Below are 22,596 nucleotides of genomic sequence, written 5' to 3'. Positions count from 1 at the left end.
AAAGAAATCACGCACAATCTGGCAAATAATATTAGCTGAAAAGCTGCTTCCACTGTTGGGAAAATAAATGTTTAAAAGTGCAATTAAATGCAAAACAACAAAAAGTAGTCCATTTAATTTCAAACACAAATTTAATAAATAACGCTCATCTGCAGGGGTACACCATGCGCACATGACTTTCTACAACATAAAATGTGTTTTTGAACCAACTCATCAGTTTTCTGACCCACAAGTGGCTCACAGTGTCCTCGTGTGATGGTAGCTCCTTGCTGCCGTTCCACTTTATATCTGAGCAGAGTGCACATCATGTCAATGTATTTACATGAACCCATTTACACAAGAATTAACGAGTGAATGAACAAACAAGGGCCGCATGATCCTTCTCTCCCTTTTATATTCAACCACTTTTGAGTTTCCAAGCAAGATACTGGTGATGGGGAGAACGGAAAGGTCCAAATAAAGGACATGCAGAAGTAGTACAGGTAATGATAAGAAAGAGAAAGGAGCAAAAACTTTGAGAGGAAGAACAAATATTGTTTTCCTCGACTTTGAAGAAAGCGAGATAATTATTTCCATGTTTGAGGTTAAGAACTGTGCAGGCACAGCTGGGAGGATGAGTACAGATGTGTTGCAGTCACACACAGGTGTCAACAAAATAAACATAAATGACCAAAACAAAAAATACTGACAGAAATCCAACTAAGTTAGACTGGATATTGGATCAGCACTAACAACCTGATCTAAAAAAAAGAAAACTAAAGTTAGTGCTGTAAAAGTCTCTTATGATCTAATTTCAACAGGTAAGTGACAGAAAATGTGTTTTAAAATCATCATGACAACATTTTCCCCCAAAACTAGTTCTTAAAAAGACATGTTTTATAACTTTGTAACTCCAATTAGGTTCTCAATAATTCCTAAAATCTAAATGTTATTTTAATCCATAAAAACCCACTTTGTGAAATGTTGGTGTATGTAAACAGGCCAGGAAAAAACATGCCGAGGACATAAAGATGTTATTTATTGAGGCCAATTAGAAAAAAAAAAAAAAGTATTTTGTGGTAAAACAATAAATACCATTGAAATGTAGGGATATATACTGAACTTGTTTCAGGTTTGTTTGGTGCACATACACAATTTTTTTAAGCAATGACAGCAGCCAGGGGATAATTAAGTGGAAGAAAAACATGTTCACGGTCCTCATTCATTGAAAACAAGTATGCAATGTATGTCTTGTTTTCTCTTCTTTATGCTCCTGTCTCTCTCTTGTCTCAGAGAAATATTAGAAAACAGAAATTCAAGAAAAAAGCCAGGAAATGGTTCCTCCTTGTTTGACTTCTGCGCAGGTCCGTGACTCCATCAGTGTGTGGGAGAAAAGCCAGGTTGAGGAAGATAAAATCAGGAGAGGGGTAAAAGGGTGCCGGGGGGCCAGGGCAGTCCTTTACAGATGTTTGTGTTCAGTGCATTCCTTCTGCTGTGACACAAAGATTATTATTATTAACATTGCTGACGATAAGAATCAAGAAAAAACTAGTTAATCCTGACACTAGATGCAATTTCATTTCTTTAAACCTGCAACACTTTACTTTGAGGCAACAGGTGAATTTCACTTTGCAGAAACAAATACCTGAATCTGTTATTTTTCCTTGTGAAGAGCTTCTATGAAAGCTTCAAGTTTCTCCTGGATCTCACGAACTTTCTCTGTGAAGAGTAACAAAAAAAAGAAGAAGAAATTGTGTTAAAATGCAACATAAAAACAAATATAAGTCTGCAACAATTAATAATTACATTTAAATGTCAAAATGATACCAGGTTTATACATGATGAAACTTTTGTGTTTAAAACATTAAATATTTGTGGGATTTTTGACAAGTGGTTAATCAGAACAACATATGTTAAATTAAAAAAAGGCTGTATGTATGTTGAGGGTGCACAAACCTAAATGTTTATACTGGAATAAGTTAACAAAAAGAAAGAGTATTTAACATAAAATCTCGTTACAGCTCAAATCACTGTTTCTTTTGGGTTTTTTTGTTGATTTTTTTTTTTTCATTCAACCTTTAAGTAAAGTGCATTGTCATTATTGTATGTTCCCATTGGTTCTATGCATTTAACCCATCACACCTGAGATACACCCAAGTGGAGCAGAGGGCAGCTATGTAAGCGCCCAGGGAGCAATTAGGGATTAGGTGTCTTGCTCAGAGACACCACGACATGTGGGAATGGCTTTCGAACCTGGGACTTTCGGTCCCGAGTTGGCTGCCCTGCCTCTACCCCATGTCGGCCCCTAGATCAAAATGACTACATTTCCCAGAAGCCAACAGAGTCTCACCCAGAAGCCCAGTTTTGTCAGCATTTATCACCCAGTTGCCTTCTGCTGAAATACTAGAGGAGAGAAAGTTTTGAGCTGATTAGAAAAAGTTTGGTTCTTATTCATAGTGACTTTGGCGCCCAGCAGATGCAGAGAGCCGCACGAAACCCATTGGGAACCGGACCAAAACCGGATCTCCAGACCCATTGGCGAATCCAAGAGCTGCTAGCTGGCCCAAGAGGACTCATTCATTCAACCTTTATTTAGACAGGTAAATCCCATTGAGCCTCGAGGACTCATTTACAAGAGAGACCCGATTTCAACAACAATTAATAATTACATTTATTAATGGGCGTGGATGCGCTGCCTGTAGGTCCAACACTGTTTCCGGAGCCCACCAGGAGTTTGTCGGAGCTGCAGCTTATAACTAAACTTATAGAGCGGTTTTAAATGGTGAAAAAGATTTTGCTTCTCATTTGACAATTTAAATCTTTATTTATACAGGCTAGTCTCATTGAACCATGAGGACTCGTTTACAAGAGAGACCTGTTCCAGACAGAACATACAAAGTACAGACAATGATAACAGTAAACAATGCCAACAATAAACTAAAGTAAAAATGCAGTTAGAATAAATGTAATGTTATAAAACAATAAATCAGGGTGCCGTAAAACAAGGTAAAGTACTAAAAACAAGAACATATTTACTTTGGTTTTGTCAGCATTTAGCACCAGTTCGGGATGGAATAAATCTGACTGAATGATGTCAAATGCAGACTGTAGAAACTGGAAAAGCTTGGCAAATGAGTTAGCTTGGAAATAAACAACAGTGTCATCAGCATAAAGATGCAAGGATGCATCAGGAATGCTTTGACCTACATTATTTATATAAATTGTAAAACGAGTGGGACCTAAAACTGAGCCTTGTGGCACACCATTAGTGATCGTTAGGTAGCTAGATGAAGTACCGTTATGTTGAACACATTGCCTCCAACCTGAGAGATAATTTGATAACCAACCGATTGTTGAACTGTGTCAAAAAACTGCAAACCGTGAAGGACACTTATTCTTCCATATAAAAAATAGTATAAGCAGTTATTAATAGTTCAATTAAAACATTTTCAATCCCATGGCAGTATTCTGCACATAGAAATTTCCTCACATTTTCACCACAAACGAGATGCCCTCTGACAAAAAAGCCAGACCTTAAGGCAGAGCTCCTTAACACATCAGATGATGAAGGCCTTTGCAGCCACATCAAAGCCCCAACCCTCCTTTTATAATTTCTACCTCCTGGGCAAAAGGAGAAGCTATAACAGCATCTCTCATGAGAAGAGGGGAATCTAGTGGGAAAGCAGTCACTTCTTTTCATGATTTAACTACCATTGTCTATAGAGCATAATATGAACAAACCTTCCATCTGACGTGTACGGTCACACGAGATGAGCTCGCCATCTAAAGCAGCCTTAATCACTGACTTAACAGTGGCTGAAACGAGACAGTGGGCCAACTCTATAAAAAAAAAGAGGAAACCATGGTTTGCAATGCCAACTGCACCTCTGGGTCTGGCTGCTTCTCCAGCTTCCCCGTCACCCTCGCTAATCTGTCTGGATCTCCCCCAAGCACAAACTCAAACACTGGCTCAGAAGAGCAAACTAATACTGCTCCATCTTGATCAATCAGCAACACGAGATTCACAGAGAACTATTGTTGATTGTTTTCCTACAAAAAGGCCAACTGAGAATGCAGCTTTGAAAGACTCTTTCAGGAAGATAAATCATTGTGGTTTGGAGCACAAGTGCCCCAAGCATCTATTTAGCATCAGCACAAGGCTCAGTACTTTAGAGGGAAAGAACCGTAAATATCAGCCTCAAGAGGCTTGTGTGCAGGCCCTTTTTGATGGGAAACTTATATGAATATTTTTTCTTGATGGATAGAAAACAAACTGTAGTTAGGAAAGATAAAGTCGCACCACAACCTCTAACCTGAAAATGGTTATAAAGAACAGCTGAATAACCACATGGAAGCTAAAACATGTATGAAAAACTGACAGTCAGTAAACTTGGCTGTGAAAGACTCCAATATCTTAAAAAACAAAGAAGCTGTACAGTCATGCCACTTCCATCTTTTTTCACCTTCTAACATGTTCTCCACTGGCAGGTGGCAGGGGAAAAAATTCCCAGCCTTTGATACTCTGTTAACACACTCAGGAAAAAGATTACTACACCTAATGGAGGCATTAAAGGGGCCTGTCAGAAGAAACTCTGACAAGTCACAGCAGCAGGTGTGGGGCTGCATGAAACACAACCCCGTGATACGCCATTGCAACATGCAGCCCACCGCAGGGCCTAGATTAAGCTACGTGCCCTGACCACAGGACAACATAACTCAATCCAGGTTAATAGGAGGAGCAGGATTCCCGACATCTGTCTGACCTGAAGAAAAAGGAGGGTGGGACGTTTGGTTGGGGTGAGAAAACAAGGGTACAGACTGTCAGACCATGGAAAACATGGGGAATCCCCGGGCTCAAGCTTCAAAGATTCTCACTGGGTTTAGATGTGGTGGATGACAAGTGGCTTTCTGGTACATGATGCTTAGCGCAGGTCAAACATTAAAGATCCTGCCAACTGTGCGCAGAAACCTGTAGATCCGTTGGATTAATGTAGGCTGAGTGGGTGTGGAGGTTAGATCAAAAGAGTTAAAATAAGAAAAATCCTGATACGATTTCCTGGAATAACTATGAAAGCTGACAAGTGGGTGTTATTGAAGTAACTGAAAACCTATTACTAAACTGTAAAAATTAAAACTAATGCCTCCTAGTCAGCTTTATCAATATTTATTTGGGCAGAGCTTCATATCTAACCAATACGGCTATATTTACTTTAGATCCGTGGTTCCCAACCCTGGTCCTTGAGGAACATCATCCTGCATGTTTTAGTTGTTTCCCTGCTCCAACACACCTGGTTCAGTGTTTTAATTACTTCCCCGTGTTCTGCAGAAGCCTGTTAATAAATCAGGTGTAGGAGCAGAGAAACAACTAAAACATGCAGAATGATGTTCCTCAAGGACCAGAGTTGGGAACCCCTGCCTTGGCTGATCAACTGTAACTATTATTACGTAAACCATTAAGATTTGTTTCAGTTCACTGTTGCTCCACTTTACTACACTGAACAGCTAAAAATGAACAATCATGATGAAAATGCTACTAATTTTTACCTGTGACAGACTACCAATGCATTCATTAGCATATTTAGCAATAACTCTAGAAAGAGCACTCAGATGCATTCAGGAGGTTACAGCTGAGTGTTAATAGCGTCTTTTAGAGCAGCCAATATTTCAGGGCTAAAAACTGTGAGAAGCAGATATTTATTTCCCCCCAGCACCATCTGTTTGCAACCCAAAGACCACAGCATGATAAAGAAAAGGCCATAACAAGGCTTTCTTTTCACCACCCTGTGAAAATGCAACAAAAACAGTGGTCAGAGTCACTACTGCCTGCTCCTGACTGTGCGGAGGGGAGTAGCGATTTAAAACTCCATTTAGGCTTCTGTTTACCTAAGAGATGAGCCCCAAAACACAGTCATTCAACCGCTCACCCCTTTATCTGGTCATGAATATTCCCATAATCCTCTCTACCCTCTATCCCAGAGGCCCCTTCTTTAAAATGCTTGTCCGTGTGTGGGTTGCCGAGGGTGGGGTGGTGGTGGTGGGGAGCCTTTTCCTCAAATCCTTTTTTTTTAAGGTCTTCTCTTTGCTGATCTCCACATGAAATGATATCTCATTCACTGGCACTCTGTAGAGGTTTCTAAGCCTGCTGTGGCCGAAGCACTGGCAGAAGGAGGACGGAGCCAAAAGGCCTTTAATTAACCTGTAATTAGACTATGTCCAAAACAGAGGACAGGCAGACAAGAAAAAGACTTAAGAGAAAAGAGAAAGGAGCCTAATCCCTGTCCAACTGGAGATGGTCACTTTTCTTCACAGGATGTGGTGAAAAAAAAAAAGGTAGCCGTTGTAAAAAGTGACAACAGAGAGATTTTAGTAGATGGAACCTAGTGCCAAGGTTAAAGCTGCTTTCACATGCTGTTCTTCGTTCAGACAATAAAAGCATCAGTTCACAACATGGCCATGAAAAAACGTGGGGTTCGGGTTCCTGTCCCAACCTGTCATTGTTTATGAATTCACTTTTTATACGACATTACGCCAAGACTGCAAATATTAGGGGCAATGAACATTTAAACATTCTGCCGTTTCCGTCTCTAAAACTGGATCTCTTAATGTAACAAACAGAAAATCTTTTTCCTCAGCTTGCTGCTTGATTTGTCACTAAATCTAGATGCTTGTGCTATAAAACCTGGACCAAGAGAGACGTGGACGCAGGGAGAAGGAGTGTGTCAATGACCCGAAGGCTGTGTCAGTGGCATGAGCAATGAATCAGCGCTTGCACTCACGGTTATTATCTAGAAAACAGATGCCTGCGAGCGAGCAGCCCAACCTGAGCAGAGGGGTGCACGGGTCTGAATGGGTCAAACCGTGGGGTCAGCCGAGGGGCAGACTAAACAAAAACAGAAATATCTGAGAGAGAAAGTTTAGAAAAAAACAGGTTACGGCTTTATTGACAAGCAGCACTTGTGCCTTTCAAGGTCCAGACCTTAAAGTTCAGCACAGGAAGTTGTAAAGATAATGATAAGAGTGACAACATTTAGAACAGCGTTAATTTAAAGTTCCAGGTTTAATGTTTGGAGGCAGTGGAATTGTGTTTTTATTGATGTCCAACTTTACTGTCTTTTCTTCAACTAATTAAACAGGCCATCCTCATAAACGTGCTATTTCTATTCCTATTTTAATTGCAAACTGACGACATAAATAAGAGTAAAATGTTTCACGTTAAAGCTTCTTTAACACTTGAGCAAGACACTTGAGCAAGACACCCAATCCCTAACCACTCCCAGGGAGTAGCTGCCCAAAGAGGTCTCTCTTGAAAATGAGTACTCGTGACTCAGTGAGACTACCTGTATAAATAAAGTTAAAAAAATAAAATAAAAAAATAAATATTTCAGCAGGCAGCAAGGTGGCACAACTGGTAGAGCTACTGCCTTTCAGCAAGCAGGTCCCCGGTTCAAATCCCGGTCCGGTGGCCTTCCTGGGCGGAGTTTGCATGTTCTCTCCGTGCATGCGTGGGTTTTCTCCTGGTACTCCAGTTTCCGCCCACAGACCAAAAACATGCATGTTAGGCTGATTGGTAACTCTAAATTGTCCCTAGGTGTGAGTGTGAGAGTGAATGGTTGTTTGTCTCTATGTGTCCCTGTGATGGACTTGCGACCTGTCCAGGGTGTACCCCGCCCCTCGCACAGTGATTGCTGGACATGGGCACCGGCGACCCCCGTGACCCAAAAATGGAAGAAGCGGGTAAAAAATAATGGATGGATGGAAATATTTCAGCATAGGGTGTTGAAGTCAACCATCTGCTCTTGTGCCTCTGAACTTGAACTTTTACAGATGACACACTACTAAAAAAACCCTCACTGCATTTGTAATTTGCTACATTAGCAAAGCAATAGTACTAGACTAATGAAACCTATAATCCAGATGTGTAACCATCATATTTTTATATGAACTGTTTAAACAGAAAAGGTATCACATTATTAGTCTGTCTATGAGTGTAAATCACAGAATGTCAGGGGTCTCAAGTGTTTGAAGGGCCACAGTTGACTCTCCAATAACGGCTGCACCGAGACTAAGTTGTAAGTCATCTTGAAAATCCACACATAGCTGGGGACATGAGGCAGACAACTCTGGTTTAAAATGAGGACTCGTCACAATCCCTCACAGAAACACTTTTCTTCAACCTAAAGATGTGTGAAATAGGTTAATACACTTTGGAAAAGGCACATGTCTATGGCTGGCATTATTAGTTTCGGTCTGTACTCAGCATGGAAGCAGCCATTTATACACAGCAACATATTCTTTTCTGACATGCAATCTACTTTTAGTCTGACACAAACTGAGTTATTTAAATTTTAATGCTTTAAACTGAATGACAATTGTGATGGTTTCCAAAAAAAAATGTTGGATAATAAACTTTTCATGTGAAGCACAAAACTAATCTGAAGCAACATTACCATCTGCAGTTTAAATTTGTTAAAACAGAAAATGTCTATAGTTTTTCTATAGTTTTGTCTCAACCTGGTGTTAAAAAATGTGTCTGTGTATTTGTGTGAGTGGCAGGATGATGGGTGGGATGGGATCCTGGGGGTAAAATTGTGATGAAAATGTGAACAGAAGCGTGGCTCAGTTTCTCCTCCGATCACTTCTCACACTGGCTTCTTTGCTTTCCCAGAGCAGGATAAGAAATGACATCACTATTACTTGAGAAGTTCTTTTTTTTTAACCCATGGAATCATCACCTTTTTTATTGGCTGTCAAACAAAACTCAAGGCTCTTCTTTTTTGCTTTCTTCTAGAGTTACTAGATTTATTACCCTCTATTATGATGACAGCAGATGTAAATGTTGTTAAAACTTTTCTAACTAAACAATGAGGCCTTTTGTTGGTAAAAATGAAATAAGGGATGTTGCATAAATAAACCATGAAATAAAGGCACTTTCAGAAATTTAAAAACTGCGTTTAGTTTTTAATTAGTTTGTTCTAATGAGCAGAAAATACATCAGGGAATGAATGATCTGCAACTGGGAGGAGAACTCGTTTCACAGTCTGCTATCTGTGGGCACATATCAAAAGGGCCGCCATAAGAGGACATTTGCAGATGCCTTAAAGTGTCTCCAGTAAAATGGTAAAGTCTTTCTTCTTTAAAACAGCAATAGCATAAATTTTGCTACAAATATTAAAAATAAATTAAAACAAACCTGCAGAATAATACAAAATGCTGAACAATGATGGATGTAAAATATACAACTGTAGAAAACACCCAGGTATCCGTGTGGGGTACCATGGCAGACTATCATACACTGCCTGGCCAAAAAAAGTCACCACCTGGATTTAACTAAGCAAATAGGTACGAGCCTCCTATTGGATAATTGATGGTCAATTATCTTCCAGCTGGCAACGTTATTTAACCCCAACTGGTGCGATGAGTTGCTTCTCATTTTTTAAACAACCATGTCAAAGACACATCGTGTGGTCGTGGAAAAGATGTCAGTCTGTTTGAGAAGGGTCAAATCATTGGCATCAAGCAGAGAAAACATCTAAGGAGATTACAGAAAATACTAAAATTGGGTTAAGAACTGTCCAATGCATTATTAAAAACTGGAAGGATAGCGAGGACCCATCGTCTTCAAGGAAGAAATGTGGTCGGAAAAAAATCCTGAATGATCGTGATCGGCGATCACTTAAACGTTTGGTGAAATCAAATCGAAGAAAAACAACAGCAGCACTCAGGGCTATGTTTTATAGTGAAAGTAAGAGCATTTCCACACGCACAATGTGAAGGGAACTCTTGGGATTGGGACTGAACAGCTGTGTAGCTTTAAGAAAGTCACTAATCAGTGAGGCTAACTGGAAAAAAGGTTTCAATTTGCTAGGGAGCATAAAGATTGGACTCTGGAGCAATGGAAGAAGGTCATGTGGTCTGATGAGTCCAGATTTACCCTGTTCCAGAGTGATGGGTGCATCAGGGTAAGAAGAGAGGCAGGTGAAGTGATGCACCCATCATGTCTAGTGTCTAGTCAACAATGCAAGATCTTGGAGAAAAATTAATACAACACTGGATGGAAATAGATCTTGTGACATTGCAGAAACTTCTCGAAACAATGCCACAGCGAATGCTGCTGTAATTAAAGCTAAAGGCGCTCCAACAAAATATTATTGTGACCTTCTTTTTGGTGGTGACTATTTTTTTTGGCCAGGCAGTGTATCTTAACGGTTTAATCAAGTCATGTGCTTGTGCTGTGAAAAGTAGACAAATACAGTGGATTTAAAAAAAAAAAATCTATAGTTTTTTCCTAATTAGGAAGATAAGCAGAACGGACCGTGAAATTTCTAATAAACCAATAATAAATGAAAGCTAAAGAATAAGACCACTCCTGCCTAAGCAACACAAAAATAAAAAACAACATCTATCAGCTTAAATATGCGAGTTGCTTGCTTCTTCTGAATGAAGGCGCACACAAGCAAAACACCTGAAGATCATACGTCATTCTTCGAGCAGAGCAGCACAGAGGAGCACTTCTCACCGAGCCCTCACTAATCACTGTGAAGGAAGGAGGATGAGGAGGAGATGAAAGGAAACAAAGTGAGCGTGAGGCTGAGAGGGCATTCCGCTGAGCAAGCCCAGACATCCAGAGCTTTATTGTTTTCTGCTTCCACACGAGAGAAAGGAGAAAGTGACTGCGTGCGCAGACATGCCAACACTTCACACATTATCACTGTTTTCAGAGCACTTTCTGTTGACACCTCTCATTCCTTAACCCTCAGATAACCTTGCCACGAAAAACAGAAATCCACAATATTTCACAAATCGCTGCTTGTATCGATGCCAAAAAGCTTCCAGGGAAGATTACAGGTTTATTGTAAGAGGCTGTGCGTTGGCCAGGTGTTCTTCTCAATTAGATCTTCACATAAATGAGCCAGCAACACACATGTGATACTAGTAGATTCATATTTGGACCTGGTGCATGAATAAATCTTAATACATTTTAAATAAAAAAAAAATCAAAAACAACTAGAGAAATTGTAGTGTGAATGCTTGTTGCAGAAGAACTTTTTCATTCAACCTTTATTTAAACAGGTTAATCCCATTGAGCCTCGGGGACTCATTTACAAGAGAGACCTGAAGTCTTGAAGACCTGAATTTGCTAAAAAAAAACAGCTGAAATTAGCTAAAAAATGTGAAATCTAGCTGCAATGGAAGAACAAGCCTGTATTAGCAGAAAGAAAGCATAAAGAACACATATTTGCTTGAATGGCAAAAAAAAAAAGAAGAAGCTAAAATTAGCAACAACAAAAAATATGCTGAAAAGTAGCTGAAAATACAGAAAAAGCTTAAACTAACAGAAGAAGCTGAAAGAGCTGAAATGAGCTAAGAAATGTGGAATTTGCTGAAAAAGCTAAAATTAGCCAATAAGTAAAGAGAAGCTGAAATAGCAGAAAAAGCTGAGAGTAGCAGAAATACACTGAAAGGAGAATAACAAGCTGAAATAAGCAGAAAAGTTAATTAGGCTGAAAGTAGCAGAAATTACCACGGAAAACTAGAATGTATCTGAAAACATCAGCAACTAGCCAAAAATGCTAAAAACATAGCGAAAAAGTAGAAGTTTGAATTTGCAAAAGAAAGCAGAAAGAACACGTTTGCCCAAATAGGCTGAAAGAAGCAGAAATGAGCACAAAAAAGTGGAAATTATCTGAAAAAAATTAAATTAGCAAAATCAGCTGAAAAGAAGCTAAAAAAGCAGAAAAAAGCTTAAAAGGAAGTGGAGAGAGCACATTTTTGCTGAATTAGGCTGAAAAAAGTAGAAATTAGAACAAAAAAATGTGGAATTAGCTGAAAAAGCTAGAATGAGCATAAAACAGCTAAATAGTAGCTGAAATAACAGAAAAAGCTGAAAATAGCAGAAGTAAGCTGAAAGGATCATAAGAAACTGACATTTTCAGAATGTAGTTAGAAGAAGCACAAAAATGTTGTAGTTAGCAGAAAAAAAAATCCAAAAAGGAGCATAAAACAGCTGGAAAAATAGTTGAAATTAGCTGAAAGGAGCGGGAAAAAGTTTAAATTAGCACAAGGAAGCTGAAAGAAGCTGAACCAGAACAAAATGTGAAAGGAGCAGTAAAAGGTTGTAAACAGATCTAAAGATTTGAAGGATGTAAAATGAGCTCAGTTCATAAAAATGGCAGAAAAGGCTAAACATTTCAAAAAGCTAAAGTTGCACCCATACTAAAAGTCATAGCAGCCTTCTCCTGAAACAGCCGAACATTTTGATTTGTTGAAATAGCACAAAAATTGTGGAACGAGAAAGATGCTGAAAAACGTAAAGACAAATGGATCACAATAGTGTGAATGCTTCATAAACATTCACACAATATTTGAGTTGATCAGTGTTCAATTATTTAGAAAGTTTCCAACTAGCACTTGAACTCACATTTTCCTCAGGCATATATATTCTTGTTCTGTCATCAAAACCCTCACAACTACCGTCTAAATGTCTGTGTGCATTCAGAATACACAGGCGACATCTAAAGAAGCATTTAAAAATATTTAATACTAACAGTTAAGACATTGTAAACACTAAAATGTATTAGACTGTCAAATCAGGTACAACCCTCAGCACACACACAAAAGACAGTTTCTAAATGTGTTTGAAAGAAACAGCAGCAGCTCCGTGGTCTCTGTTTGCACATTAGACCTGGGCTTTGCTCCAGAAACCGCACTGTGCCATACAGCTTGTCTGGCATGCTGACAAACACACACACCTACCTGCAGTCTACACTGTACCATTCATTAAGTGTCTTTCACACCGTCTTACTGACGCATGCACCTGACCTCTGTTTGTAACCTGAGCGATGTTGAGCCTGTCTGTGAGCAGTGGCAAACAGAACTTAACAGCACACTGCCCCTGGGAGCATATTTTTGCCTTTGTTAAGTGTGTTTATCCTTTCCCCTGTCTCCTATCACTCCCTCTTTTCTCTTCTATCTTACCTCCTTTCCTGTCAGAAGGAGATGTCAGGTGAAGGTCTCTTCTCTGATTTCCTATTCTTTCCTTCTCATTCTGTCATGGGAGAGAATGGGCAAACAGGGACAGGGCTGGCTGGACTGAATTTGTCAGAGGCAGAGAGACAGTGAAAAAAACGTGTGAAGACCCAGTAAAATCTTACAATAAAAAAAATGCTGTATCAAGTAGCCTATGGTATTAGCTGGATGACCTGTGAGGTCAGGTTAGAGTATAGGCTTGAGGCAATATGACCTACTGGCTTTAAAAGGTCTTAAAAAAAGCAGGATGAATATCTCTGAGGGAAGATGATTTCATAATGCCAGGAATATAGCTGCTTCGTAAACAGACAGACAAAATCTTATTTACTGTAGAGTCTGCATAGCTGGGAAGAGGTGTGTACAATTTATGTTAAGTGTTTTTAACTCTCGAGTTAATTCATTCAGAAAAAAAGGGCCTTAAGATCTTGTGACGGGCAAGAGAATTGAGAGTGTGAGCCGAAGATGATCCTAAAGAAGTGTATAAACACTTACAAGAAGGGGGAGGCCAAACTACAACAGAACAATGTAACGGACGTGTGGTCTGAAATGAAGCTGATCACTGGGTGTAAGGGGAAAGACAGCATGCCATCAGACAGTCTTTAGAAGGTCAATTGTTTTTTCAACAGGTTCAGCTCACAACCTGATGTCTCCTCTACACAGTCACACCCACAAGTACCCTGTCTCCACACAAGCTGTTACCGCTCACCCTCCACTCCTCTGTGGTGATCTTTGATGGACAATAACTTTTATCTTTCCCCCACTGAAGTACTAGACTCCCATTCCTCACATGACTGATTGCAGCTGGAGAGACTCCACACAAGGAAGGCTGTAGGGCCTGATCGGATCAGTCCTAGGGTCCTGAAGACCTTTGCTATCCAACTTTCTCTTTAACCTGAGCCTGAGCCAAGAGAGGGTGCTGATGCTCTGGAAGATGTCCTGCCTGGTCCCAGTCGCAAAAAAGTAAACATCAGCTGACTTCAAGGATTACTGGACCAGTAGCCCTTACATCACATGATGAAGGTACTGGAAAATCTCAATGGGTCAGCTGAAAACGCTAGCAGATCATCTATAGTTTGCTTGTCGGCCCTACATGGGAGTTGATGACGCTGTCATTTACCTACTGCAGCAAGCTCATTTGCACTTGGATGGTGGCAACGACAATATGAGAATCACTTTCTCTGACTTCTGCGGTGCTTTTGACACTTCGTTTGGGGAAGAAGTTGCAGGTGATGTGGACCAAAGATTCTACTGTTTCCTGGATTACTGACTATCTGAAAGGCAGGCCACAGTTTCCATGTTCAGGCAGTCTTCTGACTGACGTAGTGGTCAGTGATATGGGAGCTCCACAGGAAACACTGCGATCTTAATTCCTCTTCATCTTTAACACCAGTGATTTCCAGTACAACTCTGGTACTGTGACCTTCAGAAACTACCTTATGACTTGGCAGATGCTGGGTGTGTTCAGGATGGAGAGGAATACAGGGTAATGGTGGACAGCTTAGTGGAGAAGGCTGCTGAACATGGTCAAAACCAAAGACACTGTGACTGACTTTGAGAAAAGGAACGCACCTTCACACTGTACATTAAAGGAGAGGAGGTGGTGGAGGGTTACAGGTACCTGAGAGTCACCATCAACAGCAGACCGGACTGGAAATCCAGCACTAACGCTGTGTACAAAAAGGGAATGAGCAGACTGTTTTCTGACATATAGGAAATCCTTCCAGTCCCAAGCCATCACGTTTAATTTCTCCCTTATTTACAAAGATAATTAATTTTAATTTCCTGATGTTTTCTTTTCACTATCTATTCATATGCTACTTCTTTTTGCTGTGTATGTTTTGTGTTTGAGTGTTAATGTTCTCAGACTGTTTGTAACACCAGAATTTTTTCAATATTTGGGATAATTAAAGTTAGTAAGTTAGCCAGTATGTCCATAAGTCGATCCATCTGTTTATCTTTACGAGTTGATAAAAGCACTCAGCTGATAGCAGGTTCAGTGCCTGATAACAGCTGAGACATCTCTCTTCAGACTGCACAGTAACTCTAATTAAAACTTGAGCAACAAATTAAAATAAGTGGAGATTATTACAAAAAACAAATATCTCTAAAATGTGCAACAAGATTCTAAGAGCACACTTTAATGTCAACCAAAAGATCCTTGACTTAAAGATCTGAGGCACAAAGTCAGACCATCAAACCTTTTGGTCAGTCTTGACTGATTAACCCCCCCCCCCCCCCAACACACACACACACACACACACACTTCGTTCCTGGCAGCACTACACTCAGGGCCGTGTCAGCTAATGACCCAAATCCACTTACACTGAAAGACTCACGAAGCTAAACCTCCAAAAGATATGTTCTCCAAATTGGAGGTAGAGAAAAATCTGACAAAACCAAAAAGTTAAGACTGACAGAGGCAAACTGAAGGATATTTCATTAAATATAATTGGTTAAAATAGTTTTTTTTATGAAGAGGTTGTTTATGAAATTATTGATAATTGACTGTAAGGCTGGAAAATGCTGCTAATGGACAAGTGTTTGAACATTTTTTATATTTTTACTCTAGCTCCCGTTTGTTAAAATTCAAATATAAAAATAAATAAATAAAAAATAATATTTAATGTCCACAGATTGAAGCTTGTGGTTTGGGCCCTTCTGGTTACTGTATTGATGCAGCTGTAGACTCTGATCAACATTTAAAGAAGTAAATGAAGAAATTCTTAAAAACAAACAGGAGACTAAGACTTTTCTTCATTTCAGATGACAGTGGGTATTAATTGAGATTTACTGATCAACTAAATTCCTGGGTTGAATTTAAGCCTGTAAGAGGCTATAATGTGCATGCACAGGTGTGGTTTGAACCTTATAAGATTCTGTGACAGATTCAAACCACATTCCCACATGTATCAGTGAGGGGAGGCTTTGGTGAAGGGAAGTGAGAACACCACGCCTGCGTGAAACGTTTGGGACAGACTTGCCTTATAGGGTTTACAAGGCCGGGCAGGTTTAGGGATTTTTAGACAGTGTTTGATATGGTGACAGATCTGTGTGTATATTTGTGTTAGTTCACCACTCTATCATTGGCTTGCATCGTAGATTACATCACTGCTAATGGGAAAAAAAAAATCTATTATGTGTTTGTGAGGTTATACTGCACTTTAAAAACGTCAAGTTAAAGTCTAGCAGTATAACGGCAGCTAAAAACACTTCAATTATATTTTTTACTAAAACGAACATGCATGCAAAAAATAATCCACATATAAAATCTCGAAAATGTCCAATGTTGGACTCAAACTGTAAGAGTCACTCAGGCAAACACACATCAAATAAGATGGCAAATAAATCACAACATTCATTTGACGAATTATATGTTTCAGACTGGTTTCATGATCTTTGCAAACATAAACATTCTTGGAAATTATGATTACCTGGCAAACATACAGTAAAAACAAATGAGTGTTTATCCAAGGGCCCAAACAAATTATGTAAATTAAATAGCAACAAGAATCAACCAAGCTGAGTTTTTAACACCTTAACCAAAAACACCTGAGGCGGCTAAAGGTTGTGAGACGGTGTTTTCCTATTTTAAGTTGCTCAAAACATTTAACAAAGATCAAAGAAATGCCCTCCGGTAAAACCATTGTGAAGTGATTATAGCACTGTCACCAAACAAGAACAGGCTCAACTTCCTGATGATGAAGTTGGTTTTTAATATCCTGCAAACTGCAGAACCGTTCATCTATATAATTATGTTAACAAAGAAAGAAAGCACTCTTACCTTTGTAGCAATTAGAACCTCTAAATACAATCTAACTTTTCCACTTTTGAACAAATTTCCATCACAAACGCTCCCTTAAGATAAATTTAGATACAAATGTAATACATGCAGTCTTTATGTAAGAATTTATTTTAATTAAATGTAAAATTTGGAGTGACTGAAGCCAATAGCAGAACTGCCAGAAGCCTGAGAGAACACACAAATAAAAGCGCTCCTAAAACAGCAGCCTGTCTGTTGACATACAGCTATTTTAACTTTGCTGTGCTGTCAGCAAGATGCATTAACTGAACTCGCCAGAAGTGGTCAAAACAGATTCTTGAAGCACCACTGCCATCTTCTGACAACAGACAGGATTCTCTTTAATGTAGTCAACAAAACAGAATAATCCTGAATTAATCAAAACAAAGGAAATATTCTTGTAGAATGACTCTTTTGTGATTTAAAAGTGAATTTTTAAATTGACAATATGGATATTTTACAACATTTAACTGTATACTTTGAGTATATGATATTAAGGCCCAGTTCAAGACATAAGACAAGACGGCTCGAGACATAATATTCTTACTGAGATCCTCAGCCAGCTGGACTCTGCGACCCGTGATGAGCTGGGTCTTTTTCTCCATGTCTTCCCCAAAATCATCTAAAACCTCTTTCACATTTTTCTCCAACCGCCGCACTGCAAAGAACGAAGAGATCATGCACACAAAAAGGATAATTATGTTAAAATCAAAAAGCGTGCATTCAATTTTTCAATGTGAATTCTGTGATCAAGAGGACCATTGTGAAAATGGATGAGAGAGGACTCATTTATTTTTTACAATGGCCGTATTTCAGAATATTGGCTCAAGGATCAATTTTATTACTGAATACAACTGTTATCATAAAACCTGAGTCTGAAGTAAAAACCCTGATGCAACCACACAATCTTTACCTCATCGGTCTGGTTTTATTTGACTGCTCAATATTATCAGAACTTTGTAGAATTTAATGTGAAAAAAATGAAATAAAAGTACAGTGAAACAACTGAAGCAGTTCAGGCAATAAGAAAAGTCGAGTGAAAATTTAAGAACAGAATACAAAAATATATATTTCACTGCTTAAATTGATTACAATAAGATGAATTTATGTGTATCAAACACTTCCTCACCCTCAGTATTGGTGAGCTGCTGTCGGAGAGTGTTGGCTGTGATGACCAGCATCCTCTGTATCCTCCAAAACAGAACCACATCATTGCACTCCAGCTGGAAGAACATACAAGAACATGTGAATTTATAAAGCTAAATATGACTGCAGGTTCATGGCCCTACACCCTCTCTACTCACCTCAGCATCAACAAAGTGTCTTTGGTAGTAGTAGAAGCCTCTCTTGCAGAGGCTGCAGTGAGACAGTGCCTTCTGCAAGAAGTGTCGGCGATACAGCTGATGCCACGTGTCTTTGATCTGTCATGGTTTGCAGAATTCCAGTATAAGAACGACAAATAAATTTGTCCTAAACTTTGTTAAAAGTATCTGGGCTTTAGATCTCACCAGCACTGGGTCGACTTCTACCCCTCGCCCCTCCAAATTCTTCCTGACTGTGGTGACCTCATCATTGGCCAAGTAAGCAGTGTGGTCATCATGCAGCTTTAGCAGACGCTCCAGCTCATTTTTTGTTTCATTACGAATGTGCTACAAGACCAAAAAACAGTTAGAGAACAATACTATCAAGCTGAAAATGGGCATTTTAGATGTTCTACAGACAATTGCTTACTCCAGTCTGTGCTTTATACGTAAACAACAAGGCGTGTCAGAGTTAATGTTATATTACACTATTTTTTATAAGTATTTTTATAACTCTTCCACTTTATAGCCTCAGAGTGGATTGTAAAATCACAACACAATAGTTATTGGCCATGACTAAGTAAAAAAAAGCTTGTGGTTCTGACCTGATCTGGTGAACGGTTCTGCCAGTATAGCCACCTCTGTTTCCAGTTGGGCCCCACCATGTCTTTGATCACAGACTCAGCTGAAAGACAAGCAGGGAATAAGAAAACGGAAACATTGTGAAATAAATAAAATAAAACGAGACAGCAATGCATATTATGAATGTGTTGCAATCGTAAGTCATACAGTAACAGCACCGTACAATCTTCGAATATGATCAAATCCGGCGCTTGTCTGTCTTATCAAGATATACAAAGTGCTTTACAACAAAATCTGTGCTCTCATTTACCCATTCATACAGCACTCTACTATATCTATACAAAGAATAATCAGCTAGATCACATTCATGCACCGATGGGACACACATCGGAGGCAATGAGGGGTTCAATGTCTTGCCCAGGGACACTTCGGAATATGACTGCTGGTGGAATCGAACCCCAACTCTTTCATTGAGGACTACTGCTCTAACCACTCAGCCACAGCCGCCCCAGAGTATTTGTCAGGTTCTTCTCTGGGGGAAAAACAACAACATATGGATAGGCATTGTAATCTGCTACAAGACAGAGAGAGCAGGATGCATTCCTTCCTGACTCAGGAGAGTAAAGGGGTGTTTCTGAAAGCAATATTTAAAATTTTGAGGATACTGAGCATCTTCTTGCAAATGTAAGGCAGTTAATACCGTTGTTTACCAAGTGGAACTGTGCTTGAAAATAAAAAGAAAGATAACTCAGTGGAGCCCTGACAGTATGTTGCGAATAAACCATTACAGCAGTGCTACTAATGTATAATTTTCCAAATATGTGTGTTTAACCTGTTTTGCACAATATGGCAGTCCTTAACAGCTTTTAATTCATCGCAAGTAGGCTGAAAAGTATGAAGAACGTATTATTTGTTCAGTAGTTTCAAGATTGGACCTCACCAAGTCCATTTATTGAGGGGAAATAAAAGTAAAAAGTATATATAATAGTGAACCAGTATGTATTTAAACTTGTCAACCCATCTGCACATTTATAAAGACCGTTGAAATATCATAGTTAAGAGATAATAACAGCTAACATACTGTCTTTGAGGCGTGACTGTAAAGTTTCCTCCATAAACTGGATTGCTGCATCCCACTGAGGCTTGTCTGTGATGGAACGGTCTTCTAGGGCATTGTGCTGGATCACCCTCTGATCAAGAGACGACATTTTAATTCAACTTGCAATTCTGTCATTGCACCCAACAAGAGTTGATGATTTTTTTTTTTCATTTTACCAGGCTGTCCAAGGCCCTCTCGTTCCACTTGTGCCTCTTGATGCCCTCGTCTTTCACAGCCTCCTTCAGCTTGTCAAAGATGTCGTCCTGGTCTTTGCCTCTGTATTCAGCCATGAAGCGAGCAAACTCCTCCTGCAATGTCTCCCAGGCAACCTGAAGAACGATGATGGAAAATATATGGAGGACAAAGGGCGAGCTAATATTACAATAATTGCTGAATTTAAAAAACTGATTTTGAAATATTGAAAGTGACTTCTGATGGAGTTTAAAAACTGTCAAGTTCTGAAAAATTTTGTGTCGAGAGAGCTCAGCTAATTACAGTATTTTTTTAGTAAATAAATAAAATGCTAAAGTAAACATGGATTAAAATAAATCTGTTACACTTTGTAAAATTAACTAAACTTAGAAACATTTTAATCAGCTGCATCACAAAAATCCTTAAAATAATTAAAATGTTTACATTATTCAATTATAAAACACATTTGTTTCAACAAACTAATAGTGCACGTTGTGTAAAAACAGAAAGTCTTTTTACCTCGAGAGCTTTGTGTGGAAGCTGCTTGTCAGTCCACTGTTTGAGCTTGATGTCTACAGTGGTGTTAAAGGTACCGGAGTCCATTGTTTGGGCAGCAGGCAAGTAGATGTTCTCAATGACATGTGTGGACACGCGCTCCCACAACTTCTTCTGCAGAATAGCTTCCCTGTGTGGAGCAAAAAGGAGCATGTGACTGGAACAGGAAAAAAACAGCTGTTTGTTTATTTGTAATGTAGTTAGTTGTTCAAATCTTAGTTTACTGTATTACGATCATCCTATAGATCTGAACAGTCAGTTGCAGGTTATGTTTGGTTGGATGAATCCCCAAAAAACAAGAACATTATGAACAAAGATGTTTTTTGGTGTACAGCAGGACTCTGTAAAAGGACCCACTGGGGCAGAAAAATAAAAGCTAGCTTCTGTTCTTGACAGTAAATTCCAACACAACTCTGCTATGGCCCTGTTAGTGATGAAGAGCTTCACCACCTTCGTCACTTCACCCAATGGCAGCATGACTCTGGAACAAAACTCTGAGTCCCCCTGAGTCTCGACTCCCCCATCACCACAGCAGAGTTGTCCCTTTCTCATTTATCATGAACACTTGCTCATATTTCATTCAGCTCCCCTTTTGTTTGAGTTAGCTCTCCTTACTGTCGATAAATGCTTTCTCCAATTGTGCTGGCTGGCTAACAGGGCCACCCTCGCTCGTGCCCGTGAGCTATTCATCAGATTATTGATCAGGGGAAACTGAAGGAATGCACACAGGGGAGGCAACAACACAATGCATACATCTCATTTAGGGGAGGTTTTCCTCCTTGTGGACAGGTTATCACTACATGTTCACACACACACAAAAAAGCAGAATATTTTAAAAGAACTAAACGCACATAGATAACTTGGCACTGGGAAAGCTGATTATATTTGATCTGATGTCTAGGATAAACTGTTGTTTACAGCTTTAGATTATATAGTCCACCAAAGATGAACTTTTATTTAATGACTTAACAAAAACCTTAAACCTTGAAATTAATTTAAAATAAACTCACCAATGTTGTGGGGTCACTTGACTTAAACTGATGACTTCGTCCAAGATTTCATTTTTAGCCTTTTCAAAGAGCTCATTCTGCAAAATAATAAAAATACAAAATGTGTCACAAATAAACAAAAAAATGAAAATATTTCTATTATTTGTTCCAATTAAAGCTAACGAAAGCAATTTCTAAAATTTTGCAAACTCTTCTTTATAATAAATTACATTTATTAATGAAACTCAACAGAATAAAGAAACATCTCCTTGATTTTTACATAACTAGATTTGTAAAAGGTTTACAGGAGGTGTAAAGACTTTATGAACAGGCTGTTCTTACTCTGTCCAACTCTCTCAGACGAGGGTAGTTGTTCTTCCATTCAGTCTCCAGGTTGAACCGTGATGCTAAAAGAAGAAGGGATCATCATAAAAATAATTTAACTTAAAAAAAACCTCTTAATTCCATCCATAAATAATTTAGGCTTATCGTGTTTCATTTGTTCAATGTCTCGACTTGCTGGACTTAGCTTCAAGATGTTTTACTGTGTTCACTTGCCTCCATAATCAGCAGGCATTGACCACAGACACACAGCCTGCTTTGGTTTCACTTGGTATGATATAAAGGCCACTTTGAGATTTCTTACGGTGTCCATCCTTTAATAAAAAATGGCTGAGGACACTTTGCACACTCACTCTTTTAACAGGTCCTTTGGGAGGTGAGGCAATGGGGCCAGTGGCACACTCTTTATAAAAGTCGGGAGTTTTACCTCTCATGTATGCACAGAGACAGATACACAGACACACAAGCACAGCATGCGTGGTGCCCCTTCCTTCGGGTCCCTATCCACAGAGCAGATTAGTCTAATTGCAGGTTTGTGGCGCCAAGAAAGGAGGATGAAAGCCGGCTGCTTGTGGTTTGATGGGATATGGATCAATACATAACACAATAGACCTATGGGAACTGAAGTCTCACAGCTATAAATCTCCTCTGTTGTTAGCAGTGGATTCTGATCGTCTAGACTAATTGAAGAAAGCAGCATGGAGGGGTTACAAAAGTGTGGCGGAGTGGGCT

General features: G+C 39.2%; 1 protein-coding gene across 1 annotated transcript in view; it reads right to left on the bottom strand.

The window, feature by feature from the left end:
- Window positions 1-772: 772 nt before the first annotated feature.
- Window positions 773-22,596, bottom strand: part of opa1 (OPA1 mitochondrial dynamin like GTPase) — a 34,288-nt gene continuing 12,464 nt past the window's right edge. The window contains exons 20-31 of the mRNA XM_037698050.1: window positions 21,865-21,929; window positions 21,544-21,620; window positions 20,498-20,663; window positions 19,963-20,115; window positions 19,769-19,877; window positions 18,711-18,790; window positions 18,313-18,453; window positions 18,109-18,225; window positions 17,934-18,027; window positions 17,352-17,462; window positions 1,625-1,698; window positions 773-1,471 (exon numbers count right to left, since the gene is read on the bottom strand). Coding sequence (XP_037553978.1) covers window positions 1,634-1,698; window positions 17,352-17,462; window positions 17,934-18,027; window positions 18,109-18,225; window positions 18,313-18,453; window positions 18,711-18,790; window positions 19,769-19,877; window positions 19,963-20,115; window positions 20,498-20,663; window positions 21,544-21,620; window positions 21,865-21,929 — 1,178 coding nt within the window. The 3' untranslated portion in view covers window positions 773-1,471; window positions 1,625-1,633. The remainder of the gene's footprint in view (window positions 1,472-1,624; window positions 1,699-17,351; window positions 17,463-17,933; window positions 18,028-18,108; window positions 18,226-18,312; window positions 18,454-18,710; window positions 18,791-19,768; window positions 19,878-19,962; window positions 20,116-20,497; window positions 20,664-21,543; window positions 21,621-21,864; window positions 21,930-22,596) is intronic.

Source organism: Nematolebias whitei, chromosome 3 (genome assembly GCF_014905685.2).
Source record: "Nematolebias whitei isolate Nwh7 chromosome 3, NemWhi1, whole genome shotgun sequence".
Classification (NCBI taxonomy): domain Eukaryota; kingdom Metazoa; phylum Chordata; class Actinopteri; order Cyprinodontiformes; family Rivulidae; genus Nematolebias; species Nematolebias whitei.
Note: the sequence above shows the minus strand (reverse complement) of the source record. Positions and strands in the feature narration are given on the sequence as shown.